The sequence below is a fragment of the Calypte anna genome, unplaced genomic scaffold (genome assembly GCF_003957555.1).
Source record: "Calypte anna isolate BGI_N300 unplaced genomic scaffold, bCalAnn1_v1.p scaffold_119_arrow_ctg1, whole genome shotgun sequence".
NCBI classification, from domain to species: Eukaryota; Metazoa; Chordata; class Aves; order Apodiformes; family Trochilidae; genus Calypte; species Calypte anna.
In genome coordinates, this window is record NW_022045431.1 from 242 (window position 1) to 13,321 (window position 13,080).

At 53.3% G+C, this 13,080-nt stretch overlaps 1 protein-coding gene across 1 annotated transcript; it reads left to right on the forward strand.

The window, feature by feature from the left end:
* The first annotated feature begins 11,534 nt into the window (after window positions 1-11,534).
* Window positions 11,535-12,488, forward strand: LOC115600192 (olfactory receptor 14A16-like). The gene has a single exon (XM_030468459.1). The coding sequence runs from the start codon at window positions 11,535-11,537 to the stop codon at window positions 12,486-12,488; it is 954 nt and encodes a 317-aa protein (XP_030324319.1).
* The last annotated feature ends 592 nt before the right edge of the window (window positions 12,489-13,080 follow it).

Below are 13,080 nucleotides of genomic sequence, written 5' to 3' on the forward strand. Positions count from 1 at the left end.
ATTACTAAGTTTTTCCTAGATATTCACAAATTTGCTTTTCCTGTTTCATGAAAAACTTTGGCATGCCCCTTTTAAACACCCTGGCTTATCCTTGTTTCATGTCCATAAAGGAGTGGGAGGGGTCAGTGCTGCCATACACCAACTGGCAAAAAGGAGCAGGGGGGATCTCAGATTAAATCTATTCTTGATATTAAAGAGCTTTTCAGCATTGTCACCCTCAATATACAGCCTGCAGAGCAGAGCTGAAAGGACTCTGAATGGATTGGTCTGGTCCAGTTTCTCCCACACACAGGAAGAGCATTTTAATGCAGAAGCCCCTGGCATTTCTGCTGCTCTGCAAGTGAAACCTTAAGGATGCTGAGAGGCAGAGGGACTGTCCCTTAGTGCAGAGTGAGGACAGCTGCTCTGTCCATCAGTCCTGCTCTCAGCTGCACAAAGAGGACAAGATCCTTAAATGAGGTATCCTAAATGCTCCCTCCCCTCAGCCCAGCAGAAAGAAAGGGAAAAACAAGGGCAGCAGCAGCAGGGGCAAGAGGGGAACCTGCCAAAGTTCTGCTGCCAAGAGAGTCGGGACAGGGAGACACAGGCAGAGACTCCAGCACTTCTCCTCTCTGGTGTGTGTGGGGGGCTTCTGGAAGGATGCTCAGAATTCAGTGCCCATGATCTGAAGGGCTGGGGGACTGAGCTGTGTGACAGAGAGCAGGGTTTAGCTCTAGGGAGGGCAGCAGCTCTGCAGGGGATGGCTGGGAGGTGCAGGAAACCCCCCTGCCATCATCATCCAGGCAGCAGCTCCCTCTCCATCCCTGCCCATCTCTGCTGCCTGCAGCTCTTTCTCTGTCCCCAGCTCTCCTCTCTGTCAGTGCTCACAGCCCCCATCCCACCCCCTGAGTGCTCAGCTCTGCCCTGCAGACCCCTCCTGGCAGCAGCAGGACCTGTCCAGGGGAATCTCTGGGTCTGCAGGGGCTCAGGAGCAGCTCAGACAAGGGCTGAGGAGAACTGGGGTCTGTGAGCCTTCTGCATAGTGCAGAAAGAGCTTTCCATGTCCTGGAGAGACAAGTGGAAGCAGAGCCTGAGGAGAGCCCAGCCAGGAGCAGGAAAGCCCTGCCCTGAAGGGACTCCTGAAACGGCCCCTCAGAAATCTTCTGGGCATCAGCTGGAGCTGTGAGCAGCCCTGAGCAATTCATCCCTCCCTCACCAGCACCAGGAGCCTTCCCTGTGCTCCCTGTCTCCTGCCAGCCACAGCTTCTGCCAGCACCAGGGAGCTCCCCAAGCAGGCTGAGAGCTGCCCCTGGCAGGCAGGCAGGCAGGCAGCAGAGTCCCTGCCCCAGCACACAGCCCCTGGGCTGCAGGACCCTGCTCTGAAGGACAGCCCTGGGCACCCCTGCCTGCACACACCCCCTCACTCCTCTTCACAATTCCCCTTCCACCTCCAGCCCCTTACCCCCTTCCAGCTCCCAGCAGCTCTGGCTCTGCAGCTTTAGGAGATGCCTCCAGGAACTGCACCAGCTTCACTGCCCTGCACCAGACACTCACCATGTCAGAAGCTGGGAAGGTTCTCCTCCACTGAGCCTCCACTCATCCCCTCCATCTTCACCCCCTTGTAGCTCTCTCTGCCTTGCTCATCTCCCCCAGATACCCTGGCAGTGTCCTCAGCCCTGCTGCGCTCTGCAGAGGAGCTGCTCCTGCCCAGAGCTCTCTCTCTGCAGCACTGCCCACTTGCCAGCAGCTCCCTCCATCCCAGGAGCCCAGCTCACAGCTGTCAGGAGCCCTCTTGGGGGTTGATGCTGAGCCCATGACAATTGCTCAAGAGGCAAGGAGAGGAAGCAGCAGAAGCTTCTTTCTCCCCAAGAAAGTCCAAGGCAGAGTCCAAAGTTTCCAAAGTTTCTTGGCATGTGCCTGGGTCCCCCTGAGGGACAGCCCTGAGAAAGCAGCGTCCCCTGCAGGGTGTGGGGGGAGCAGGAAGCAGGAGGCAGTGATGGCAGGTGGGGAAAAGGAAGGTGCAGGGGGCTCTGGTGCTGAGGAAGCCTGGCTGTGTGTCAGGACTGCAAAGGGCCCAGCCCTGAGCCCATTCCCCAAAGGTGCCAGCCCTGAGCCCCAGCCCCTGGCAAGGGAGGGAGATCCTGTCCCTGCCTCAGCCCTCAGGGCTCTCCTGGCAGCACTGGCATGTGGAGATGGGCAATGCCAAGGGCAGGACTATGGCACGGCACCTCACAGCCTCCTGCACATGGACAAGGAGGCCCTGAGCCCCAGTGCTGCTGGAAGCTCCACTTGTCTCCCCATGGCCATCAGGGACAGAGACAAGAGCCATCAGCAAAGGCATGGAGAGCTTGGCTCTGCCAAGTCTGCCTCCAGCTTTTCCACAGCTTTTCCCTCTCTCCTCTCCAGCACAGTCTGTCCTGGGCTGTCCCATCCCCTGTGCCTCTTGCCCTGCAGGCTCTGCTCCTTCACCCGCCTGCCCCACCTTGCTGTCCCCTTCCTCTCCTGACATCTCTGTGTCCTCCCTGCCTCTGCCTTGGCACACAAAGCCTTGGGCTGATCCAGGCTCCTTCTGGGGGATGTGGTGTTCCCCAGCATGTCCCTTCCAGTCACATTTCTTTCTTCTGCTCTCCGCTCCAGCCATCCCCAGCTTCCCTTTGGGCCATTCTTTCTTGCCCAAGCTGTTTCTCACTGTGAAGAAAAGTTCCACCATTCCCAAACCCACCTTTCAGGCACTCCCAGGATACTACTCTACTGCTCACAGTCTCCACAGCACTGAGCATTGACCCATCATCAACTTCTTCAGACTGGCCATGGGCTTGGGGCCTCCAAACCCCATCTTGGGATAACTCGGGGCACTCTCCATGGTAACTGAGGTGGTCACAGTTCAGAGTTGGAGCTTTTTAGCTTTGAGAAATCAAGGCTGAGGAGGGGATGTTGTGAATGTCTATAAATATCTGAGGGGTGGGTGTCAAAAGGAAGGGGCCAATCTCTTTTCAGTGGAACAGTGGGTTTGAGCTGGAACATAGGAAATTCCACCTCAACATGGGGCAAAACTTCTTGTCTGTGAGGCTGTGGGAACACTTGAACAGGCTGCCCAGAGAGGTTGTGGAGTCTCCTTTTGTAGAGATTTACAACACATCCCTGGGTGTGTTCCTGTGTGGCCTGCCCTGGGTGATCCTGCTATGGCAGAGGGGTTGGACTGGATGATCTCTAGAGGTCCCTTCCAACCCCTAACATTCTAGGATTCCATGATTCTGTGACCTCAGTCCCTGGGACAGTGATGGGGTCCATCCTGCTGCAGGCAGGTGAAGGACAAAGAGGGGATTGCTGAAGCAGAGTGGGCAGGGGACAGAAAGGCCTGGAGTGCACCTGGCCTTTAGCAAGCCCTTTGCCATGCTCTACCATTGTCCTGTTGTAGCCAGACTGGGGATGTCTGGATTGAAGAGGTGGGTGATGTGGTGGGTGGGAAGTTCACAAGATGATGAGGGTCACAGTTCTATCAGTAACCCAAAAGTCCTCCTGAAAGGATGTGACAGTGCCTCAGTGTCCAGAACTTGTGCCAACACTGTTGCCTGTCTTGATCCATGGGCACGATCACTTCCGTACTACTCCTGGCCATGATATTCCTGACACAAGCCAGGATGTTGGTGGCCTTCTTGACCACCTGAGCACACAGCTGGCTGTTACTCATCTCTCTGTCCACCAGCTTTGACTGGGGCTGATGCTGTGGATGGGTTTAAGAAGGGAGTTCCATGGGGACAGGGGCTTCAGTTGAGTGGAATCATGGAATAGGTTGGGTTGGAACTAGATGATCTTGAACCCTTCCAACCCAGCCCATTCCATGATTCCATTGTTCTGTGACACAGTCCCAGCCAGTTCCAGGCCTGGGAGTCTCCACAGCCACCACCATTGTCATGGGGGTCTCTGCGGTGACCATAGGGACACAAAACGGTTGTGGAAACCTGGGGTGCCCATATCTGGGAGAGCACCTCCCTCAGGAGTCAGCAGCTGCCCTGGGTTACCATGGAATGTCTGTGGCAGAAAATGCCCGAGATGTCCATGGAGAAGGAGGTGGAAGCCTGCTGCCAGCCCTCCACAAGACCCCAAGGTCAGTGACTGAAGGAAGGGCCAGAACAGCAGTTCCCCTGCAGGCTGTGGGGAGAGGGCAGCTGTCCCCTGCAGCCCATGGAGGAGCACGGAGGGGCAGATGTGGATCTGCAGCCCTGGAGCACCCTGCACCAGGATAATATCAGTTATTAAGTGGAACACATAAAATTTTAGAAAAAGTCACATTTGAGCAAAGAGAGCATGGCTTGGGAAAATGGCAGGAATGTGAGATGGCTTTTGTCTCTCTATGTCTGGATTTCCAGTGAGTTCCATGGGGACAGGGACAGGGTTGGCTTCAGTTGGGTGGGAAGTGTCCCCACCCGTGAGTGCAGGGGATTGGAACAAGATGATCTGGAACTCTTCCAACTCATCCCCTTTCATAATTCTATGATTCTGTGACATTGTCCCAGACAGTTCCAGGCCTGGGCTCTCGACAGCACCACCAAGGCTTTGTGATGGGCTGGGTGCAGTTTCTCAGCTGTTCCCTTTACAGCTGAGACCCAGGCCCGATGAGGAGCCATGACCTGTGGTCCTGATCCATACCAGCCTGAATCTGTGTGTTCCTGCCTCCAGCTCCACACTGCTGCAGATTCCAGAAGTCAAGCCTGGACTTTCCCAGGGCCGCACTGCAGCCTTGGTGGTGACGTGAGAGTTATTGGGAGTGAGGGGGGAGGAACATGGTACCATTTTTCTGTATATTTGTATATATTTAGTAATTTTTTCCTTTTTATCATTACTGTTTCATCAAAGCTGAGTAGTTTAGTTTCCAACCCATAAGTCTCTCTCCCTAAATCTCTCCTTTCTTTATCAGGGTGGAGAGGGGTATTAATACAGAGCATCTGTCATTCAGTTAATTGCCGGCCCCGTGTTCAACCCTGACAAATTTATTGGTGCCCAACGTGGGGCTTAAGCTAATTAGCTTGAGCCTGGTTCAAATTTCAACTCATTCATATGAATAGTTTGAATTTTGACTTCAGCTGGAGGATACCCAGATGGCTCCACTGAGTGGGAATCAAACAATTCTCTTTGGAAATTTCACAGGGTTGGGAATTAAACCAATCCTGCTGTACCTTACTTAGAGTCCTTGATTGTCCACTAACTCAAACCATCTGCTCTGCTTGACATCCTGTCTCTCTAATGTGTCACTTGACTCACTCAGCATAGTGTCACTTTCAAGTTCCCTGAGAGTGCACTTGATCCCACTCTCTGTGTCACTGTTTAATGTATTGAACAGGACTGGTCCCAGTATTGGACTCCTGAGGGACCATATTGGAATCTGACCAGTCCCCAACACTTCCATACAAAGGAAGAATTGGCATTTCTAGGCCACGAATGGCCAGGTTATCAGAGGAACAATTCAAAACGCAAAAGGTAACAATTAATCCAAAGACAGGAGCCAGATGGCTCAGCTGAGTGGAAATCAAACTATTTACTTTTAAATTTCACAGGGTTTGAAATTAAATCAATCATGCTGTAACTTTTGTTGCTCTGTGTTCATTCTTGGTGAGAGCTGCTTAAGAACTGTAGTTGTGATATGGTCTTCAACAGTGTTGTACATGGTACAGTGTTTTTTCCCACACTTAGGAGATACCCATAGGATACACATTTCATACACACAGGAAATATCCCTATAAAGAGGAAACAGACTGCCCACAGGTCAAAGCACCCACGCTTGGAAAAGCTCTCAGGTATCTGAAAGCATTGGCTGTACGAGATGTGATCTCTACCAATGATGAGACTGCAGATCCTTATCACATGCCATGCCCTAAGCCTGTGAGGCAAAGGTTTGTGCATGCTGCACCATCCCCATTTAACCCTACACTGTCAGTAATGTTATGGGTTCCTGGAGAAATGGAACCAGCTGTGGGTGATGGGATTAAAACAGCAGGAGAATATGAAGATGCTGTCATGGCTCCTCATTGGGCCTGGGTCTCAGCTGTAAAGGGAACAGCTGAGAAACTGCACCCAGCCCATCACAAAGCCCTGGTGGTGCTGTCGAGAGCCCAGGCCTGGAACTGTCTGGGACCATGTCACAGAATCATAGAATCATGAAAGGGGTTGGGTTGGAAGAGTTCCAGATCATCTTCTTCCAATCCCCTGCATGCATGGGCAGGGATACCTCCCACTCTATTGAACCCAACCCTGTCCCTGTCCCCATGGAACTCACTGGAAATCCAGACACAGAGAGACAAAAGCCATCTCACCTTCCTGCCCCTTTCCCCAGCCATGCTCACGTTGCTCAAATATGACCTTTTCTAAAATATTACATGTTTCAGTTAATAACTGACATCATCCTGGTGCAGAGTGCTCCAGGGCTGCAGATCCACATCTGCCCCACTGTGCTCACCCATAGGATTCAGGGGACATCTGCCTGCTGGCAAATATTTTGGAAGAAAACAGAAATGTGAACAATCCTGACTATTTAGCTTTAACCAGAGTGAGCTAAAGGCCTCTGGGCCCAGCTGCAAGTTTATTAAAAGATCAGCTATGAGCAAAAGACAAGGGAGTTGGAGATAGAAATAAAGAACAACAGGATGGGAAATCATTGTATAGACAGAAGGTAAACACTTGTATTTAACCAGCTAGATAGTGCCTTGTGGCATATGAAGAGTGTATTGTACCAATCAGCAATATGCTTATATTATGTTATCAGCGTGACTGTGTATAAAAGGGTCACTGCTACTCTCAATAAACAGCAATACTTCAATTATATTAATCTGCGTGTTGTCCACTGCCCTCTTCCCAACAGCTGCCCTCTCCCCACAGCCTGCAGGGGAACTGCTGTTCTGGCCCTTCCTTCACTCACTGACCTTGGGGTCTTGTGGAGGGCTGGCAGCAGGTTTCCACCTCCTTCTCCAGGGACATCTCGGGCATTTTCTGCCACAGACATTCCATGGTCACCCAGGGCAGCTGCTGACTCCTGAGAGAGGTGCTCTCCCAGATATGGGCACTCCAGGTGTCCACATCCCTGAGATACCCCCCAGGTCTCCACAGAGATCGCCATGACAATGGTGTCCAGGGACCAGACGCTGCATCACAAAGCCCTGGTGGTGGCTTAGAGATGCCCAGGCCTGGAACTACTGGGACTGTGTCACAGAACAATGGAATCATGGAATGTGTTGGCTTGGAAGGGTTAAAGATCATCTAGTTCCAACCCCCTGCATGCATGGGTACGGACACCTCCCACCCAACTGAAGCCAACCCTGCCCCTGTCCCCATGGAACTCACTTCTTAATCCCATCCACAGCATCAGCCTCAGTCAGAGCTGGTGGACAGACAGATGAGTATCAGCCAGCTGTGTGCTTGGGTGGTCAAGAAAGTCACAAACATCCTGGACTGTGTCAGGAACAGCATGGCCAGCAGGAGTAGGGAAGTGATCGCGCCCATGGAGAAGGACAGGCAACAGTGCTGGTACAAGTGCTGGACACTGAGGCACCATCACATCCTTTCAGGAGGACTTTTGGGTTACTGATGGCACTGTGACCCTCATCATCTCGTGAACTTCCCACCCACCACATCACCCACCTCTTCAATCCAGACATCCCCAGTCTGGCTACAACAGGACAATGGTAGAGCATGGCAAAGGGCTTGCTAAAGGCCAGCTGCACCCCAGGCCTTTCTGTCCCCTGCCCACTCTGCTTCAGCAATCCCCTCTTTGTCCTTCACCTGCCTGCAGCAGGATGGACCCCATCACTGTCCCAGGGACTGAGGTCATAGAATCATGGAATCCTAGAATGTTAGGGGTTGGAAGGGACCTCTAGAGATCATCCAGTCCAACCCCTCTGCCAAAGCAGGATCACCCAGGGCAGGCCACACAGGAACACACCCAGGGATGTGTTGTAAATCTCTGGAAACGGAGACTCCACAACCTCTCTGTGCAGCCTGTTCCAGTATTCCCACAGCCTTACAGACAAGAAGTTTTGCCTCATGTTGAGGTGGAATTTCCTATGTTCCAGCTCAAACCCACTGTTCCACTGAAAAGAGATTGGCCCCTTCCTTTTGACACCCACCCCTCAGATATTTATAAACATTCATAACATCCCCTCCTCAGCCTTGATTTCTCAAAGCTAAAAAGCTCCAACTCTCACAGTTATTCTTCATATGAGAGATGTTCAAGACTTGGATTGGATGTTTGGAAAAAGTTCTTTACATAGAGGGCAGGGGATAAAAGAGAAGAGGATGCCCAGGGAGGTAGTTGTAGCCTCATCTTTGGAGATATTCAAGGTGAGGCCTGAGGATGTCTGAAAAACCTTATCTCATAGTGTCTGGCCCTGCTAATTACAGGGGGGTTGGATTAGAAAGACTTTAGAGGTCCCTTGAAACCCAAATAAGTTTGTGATTCTATGATTCTATGACAATATGAGCTTTGACCACCTCAGTTACCATGGAGAGTGCTCCGAGTTATCCCAAGATGGGGTTTGGAGGCCCCAAGCCCATGGCCAGTCTGAAGAAGTTGATGATGGGTCAATGCTCAGTGCTGTGGAGACTGTGAGCAGTAGAGCAGTATCCTGGGAGTGCCTGAAAGGTGGGTTTGGGAATGGTGGAGCTTTTCTTCTCAGTGGGAAACAGCTTGGGCAAGAAAGAATGGCCCAAAGGGCAGCTGGGGATGCCTGGAGTGGAGAGCAAAAGAAAGAAATGTCACTGCAAGGGCCGTGCTGGGGAACACCACATCCCCCAGAAGGAGCCTGGATCAGCCCAAGGCTCTGTGTGCCAAGGCAGAGGCAGGGAGGACACAGAGATGTCAGGAGAGGAAGGGGACAGCAAGGTGGGGCAGGCGGGTGAAGGAGCAGAGCCTGCAGGGCAAGAGGCACAGGGGATGGGACAGCCCAGGACAGACTGTGCTGGAGAGGAGAGAGGGAAAAGCTGTGGAAAAGCTGGAGGCACACTTGGCAGAGCCAAGCTCTCCATGCCTTTGCTGATGGCTCTTGTCTCTGTCCCTGATGGCCATGGGGAGACAAGTGGAGCTTCCAGCAGCACTGGGGCTCAGGGCCTCCTTGTCCATGTGCAGGAGGCTGGGAGGTGCCGTGCCATAGTCCTGCCCTTGGCATTGCCCATCTCCACATGCCAGTGCTGCCAGGAGAGCCCTGAGGGCTGAGGCAGGGACAGGATCTCCCTCCCTTGCCAGGGGCTGGGGCTCAGGGCTGGCACCTTTGGGGAATGGGCTCAGGGCTGGGCCCTTTGCAGTCCTGACACACAGCCAGGCTTCCTCAGCACCAGAGCCACCTGCACCTTCCTTTTCCCCACCTGCCATCACTGCCTCCTGCTTCCTGCTCCCCCCACACCCTGCAGGGGACGCTGCTTTCTCAGGGCTGTCCCTCAGGGGGACCCAGGCACATGCCAAGAAACTTTGGAAACTTTGGACTCTGCCTTGGACTTTCTTGTGGAGAAAGAAGCTTCTGCAGCTTCCTCTCCTTGCCTCTTGAGCAATTGTCATGGGCTCAGCATCAACCCCCCAGAGGGCTCATTACAGCTGTGAGCTGGGCTCCTGGGATGGAGGGAGCTGCTGGCAAGTGGGCAGTGCTGCAGAGAGAGAGCTCTGGGCAGGAGCAGCTCCTCTGCAGAGCGCAGCAGGGCTGAGGACACTGCCAGGGTATCTGGGGGAGATGAGCAAGGCAGAGAGAGCTTCAAGGGAGTGAAGATGGAGGGGATGAGTGGAGGCTCAGTGGAGGAGAACCTTCCCAGCTTCTGACATGGTGAGTGTCTGGTGCAGGGCAGTGAAGCTGGTGCAGTTCCCGGAGGCATCTTCTAAAGCTGCAGAGCCAGAGCTGCTGGGAGCTGTAAGGGGGGAAGGGGCTGGAGGTGGAAGGGGAATTGTGAAGAGGAGTGAGGGGGTGTGTGTAGGCAGGGGTGCCCAGGGCTGTCCTTCAGAGCAGGGTCCTGCAGCCCAGGGGCTGTGTGCTGGGGCAGGGACTCTGCTGCCTGCCTGCCTGCCTGCCAGGGGCAGCTCTCAGCCTGCCCAGGGAGCTCCCTGGTGCTGGCAGAAGCTGTGGCTGGCAGGAGACAGGGAGCACAGGGCAGGGTCCTTCTGGTTCTGTGACTGTTCTGTGGGACAGCACTGCTCTTAGATTCGGATCATACCTATAATATATAATATACCTATAAACGTATCTTTTCTCAGGCTGCACTTCCACTTGTCTCTTTCTTGTAAGGGTAGGATGTAACCTCACATTTAAAGGTGAGATCAGGGGCTCTGAGTCCCTAAACCATCACCCTTCTGTGTGCTAGGAACCTCATCCATTGCTTTCACCCTCCTTTATCCTACAGATACATCCAGCATCACCTTCTCAGGTTTATCAGGGTCTGTGTGACAGCAGAGCCCTCAGCCAGCCCATGGGGTCTGGGTTTTTAGGCACCTCCTCCTCTATCTGCTCACAGGAGAGGTGAAGTTCATCTGTGCTGCCATTTGCCCACCTCCCCCTGCCCAGGGGCTGGAGGTGCCTGCCAGGCATTATCACCATCTGGGAGGGGTTGTGCAGGCCTGGGGGAGGGAAAGGCTTTCCTGAGTGCCTTTCCTCTGCCTCTCTCCATGCCCCCCTCAGCTGCTCTTGCTGTTGATGTCAGGCTGGGAGCGGGGGTTTCAGCTGCAGGCACAGCTCTTGTGGCTCCTGCCATGCAGATGGTTTCAGGCCAGGAGGTGTCCAGCTGTGCTCTGCCCTGGGAAGCTCTGGGCAGTGCAGTCTGAGTGAGGCTGGGCAGGGAGCTGACCTCCCTTCATCAGATGCCCTCATTCCATCCCTGGGCTGTCTCCTTGGGCTGTCTGTCCAAGCTGGGAGCTGCCTTCCAGGGGCCACAATGAGCCTGGTGTTTCCTGGGCTGGAAACGGGGTGCTGAGACCTTGGGAAAGGGTCAGACACTGAGTGCTCTGAGCTGGGTCCCTCTGCTCTCAGCAGGGAGAGACAGAGCCACAGCCCAGCTCCCCCTTCTCTGCATGCAGCTGCAGGCAATGCTCTTTGCTCACTCTGTTCTGCCTGAGTGCTGCAGCAATGCTGAGGGTTTCTGATACCCAAGAACACTCCCCAGAGGAGATAGGGAGAGATCTAAAAAAAACCAAAACATAACAAACCTTTTAAACTCCTTCTGTGAGGATTTTTTATTACAGGGACACAGAAGATGTAATGCCTTTGGTATCACCAAATAATATCACCAATAATTTCCTATGAAAAATCTCCACTCTAGGACTGGTCCCTGTCCCCAGCATTCCCATAAAGCCCATTTTGCAGAGCTGGACTGACTCCTTGGCATCCAGTGAAGAGAGTCCCAGCTCTTCCTGACACAGATATCAAAAACCAGACCTGCAGCCATGGGCTTTAAGGAAGACCTCCTAGAAAAGTGCATGTGTAAAGGATGGAGATATGGACGGGGAAAAGGGTCTCATTTTTCAGGGAACTGTATCCTAAATTATTGTGTTTCCTTCTCAAACAGCTCTCCATGCCTTTTAAAAGCAGCAGATGTCCAACAGCAGCTCCATCAGGCAGTTCCTCCTCCTGGCATTTGCAGACAGGCGGGAGCTGCAGCTCTTGCACTTCTGGCTCTTCCTGGGCATCTACCTGGCTGCCCTCCTGGGCAACGGCCTCATCATCACCACCATCGCCTGTGACTACCACCTCCACACCCCCATGTACTTCTTCCTCCTCAACCTCTCCCTCCTCGACCTGGGATCCATCTCCACCACTCTGCCCAAAGCCATGGCCAATTCCCTCTGGGACAACACAGACATCTCCTACAAGGGATGTGCTGCACAGGTCTTGTTCTTTTTCTTCTTCATGACAGCAGAGTACTTTCTCCTGACCATCATGTCCTACGACCGCTACGTGGCCATCTGCAAACCCCTGCACTACAGGACCCTCCTGGGCAGCAGAGCTTGTGTCCACATGGCAGCAGCTGCCTGGGGCTCTGGGTTTCTCCATGCTCTGCTGCACACAGCCAATACATTTTCCCTGCCCCTCTGCCAGGGCAATGCCCTGGACCAGTTCTTCTGTGAAATCCCCCAGATCCTCAAGCTCTCCTGCTCACACTTCTACATCAGGGAACTTGGTCTTATTGTTGTCAGTGCATGTTTATCAATTGGGTGTTTTGTTTTCATCGTGGTGTCCTATGTGGAGATCTTCAGGGCTGTGCTGAGGATCCCCTCTGAGCAGGGAAGGCACAAAGCCTTTTCCACGTGCCTCCCTCACCTTGCCGTGGTCTCCCTGTTCATCAGCACAGCCATCTTTGCCTACCTGAAGCCCCACTCCATCTCCTCCCCATCCCTGGACTTGGTGGTGTCATTTCTGTACTCGGTGGTTCCTCCAACAGTGAACCCCCTCATCTACAGCATGAGGAACCAGGAGCTCATGTGTTCTCTGAGGAAATGTTTAGGGTTTTTCAGCAGCCATAGAGTGCCTCCTGTCTTCTGTAAATGACTCACACTATGCGTCAGGACATTCCAAGTCTGTCATCCTTTGCATTTTTTCCTATTTATTCAGCTGTCATTTTATTTCCTTCAAAGTGATGTCTATACTCTTCCTTCCTACATTATTTTTCACCCACCTATTTGACTAAGATAGTTTCTGTAAGTGGAGAGCCTCCACTGGATTTAAGTGAAATAAATATACCTTCAAGAAATATTTTGTCTGTTGTCCCTGCTCAGTGTATCAGGAATGACTGAGAAGTGAAACCCCCTGCTTGGCTGCAGCAGCCCTGGGAAGGCTGCTCTGTGCCTGGAGCAGTCAGAGCTCTTGAGGAGCACAAGGGCCAGGGCTGTTGTGCTGGGCTGGGCAGAGGGGATGGTCCTGAGGGGCTGCAGAGCTCTGCGGATCTCCTGGAGAGGAGAGCAGGGGACACAGGGATCCTCCTGCTCCTTTGGCCATGCATGGTCACCCATCTGGGGCTCTGAGCTCTCTCTGCCCCCCAGGAGCTGCTGTGCCCTTCAGAGGGGCTGTGGCTGTGGTGGGACTGCCCAGAGCAGCCTGGGGTGGGCACTGGTGTGGGGCCAGCAGCAACTGGGCTGTGCTG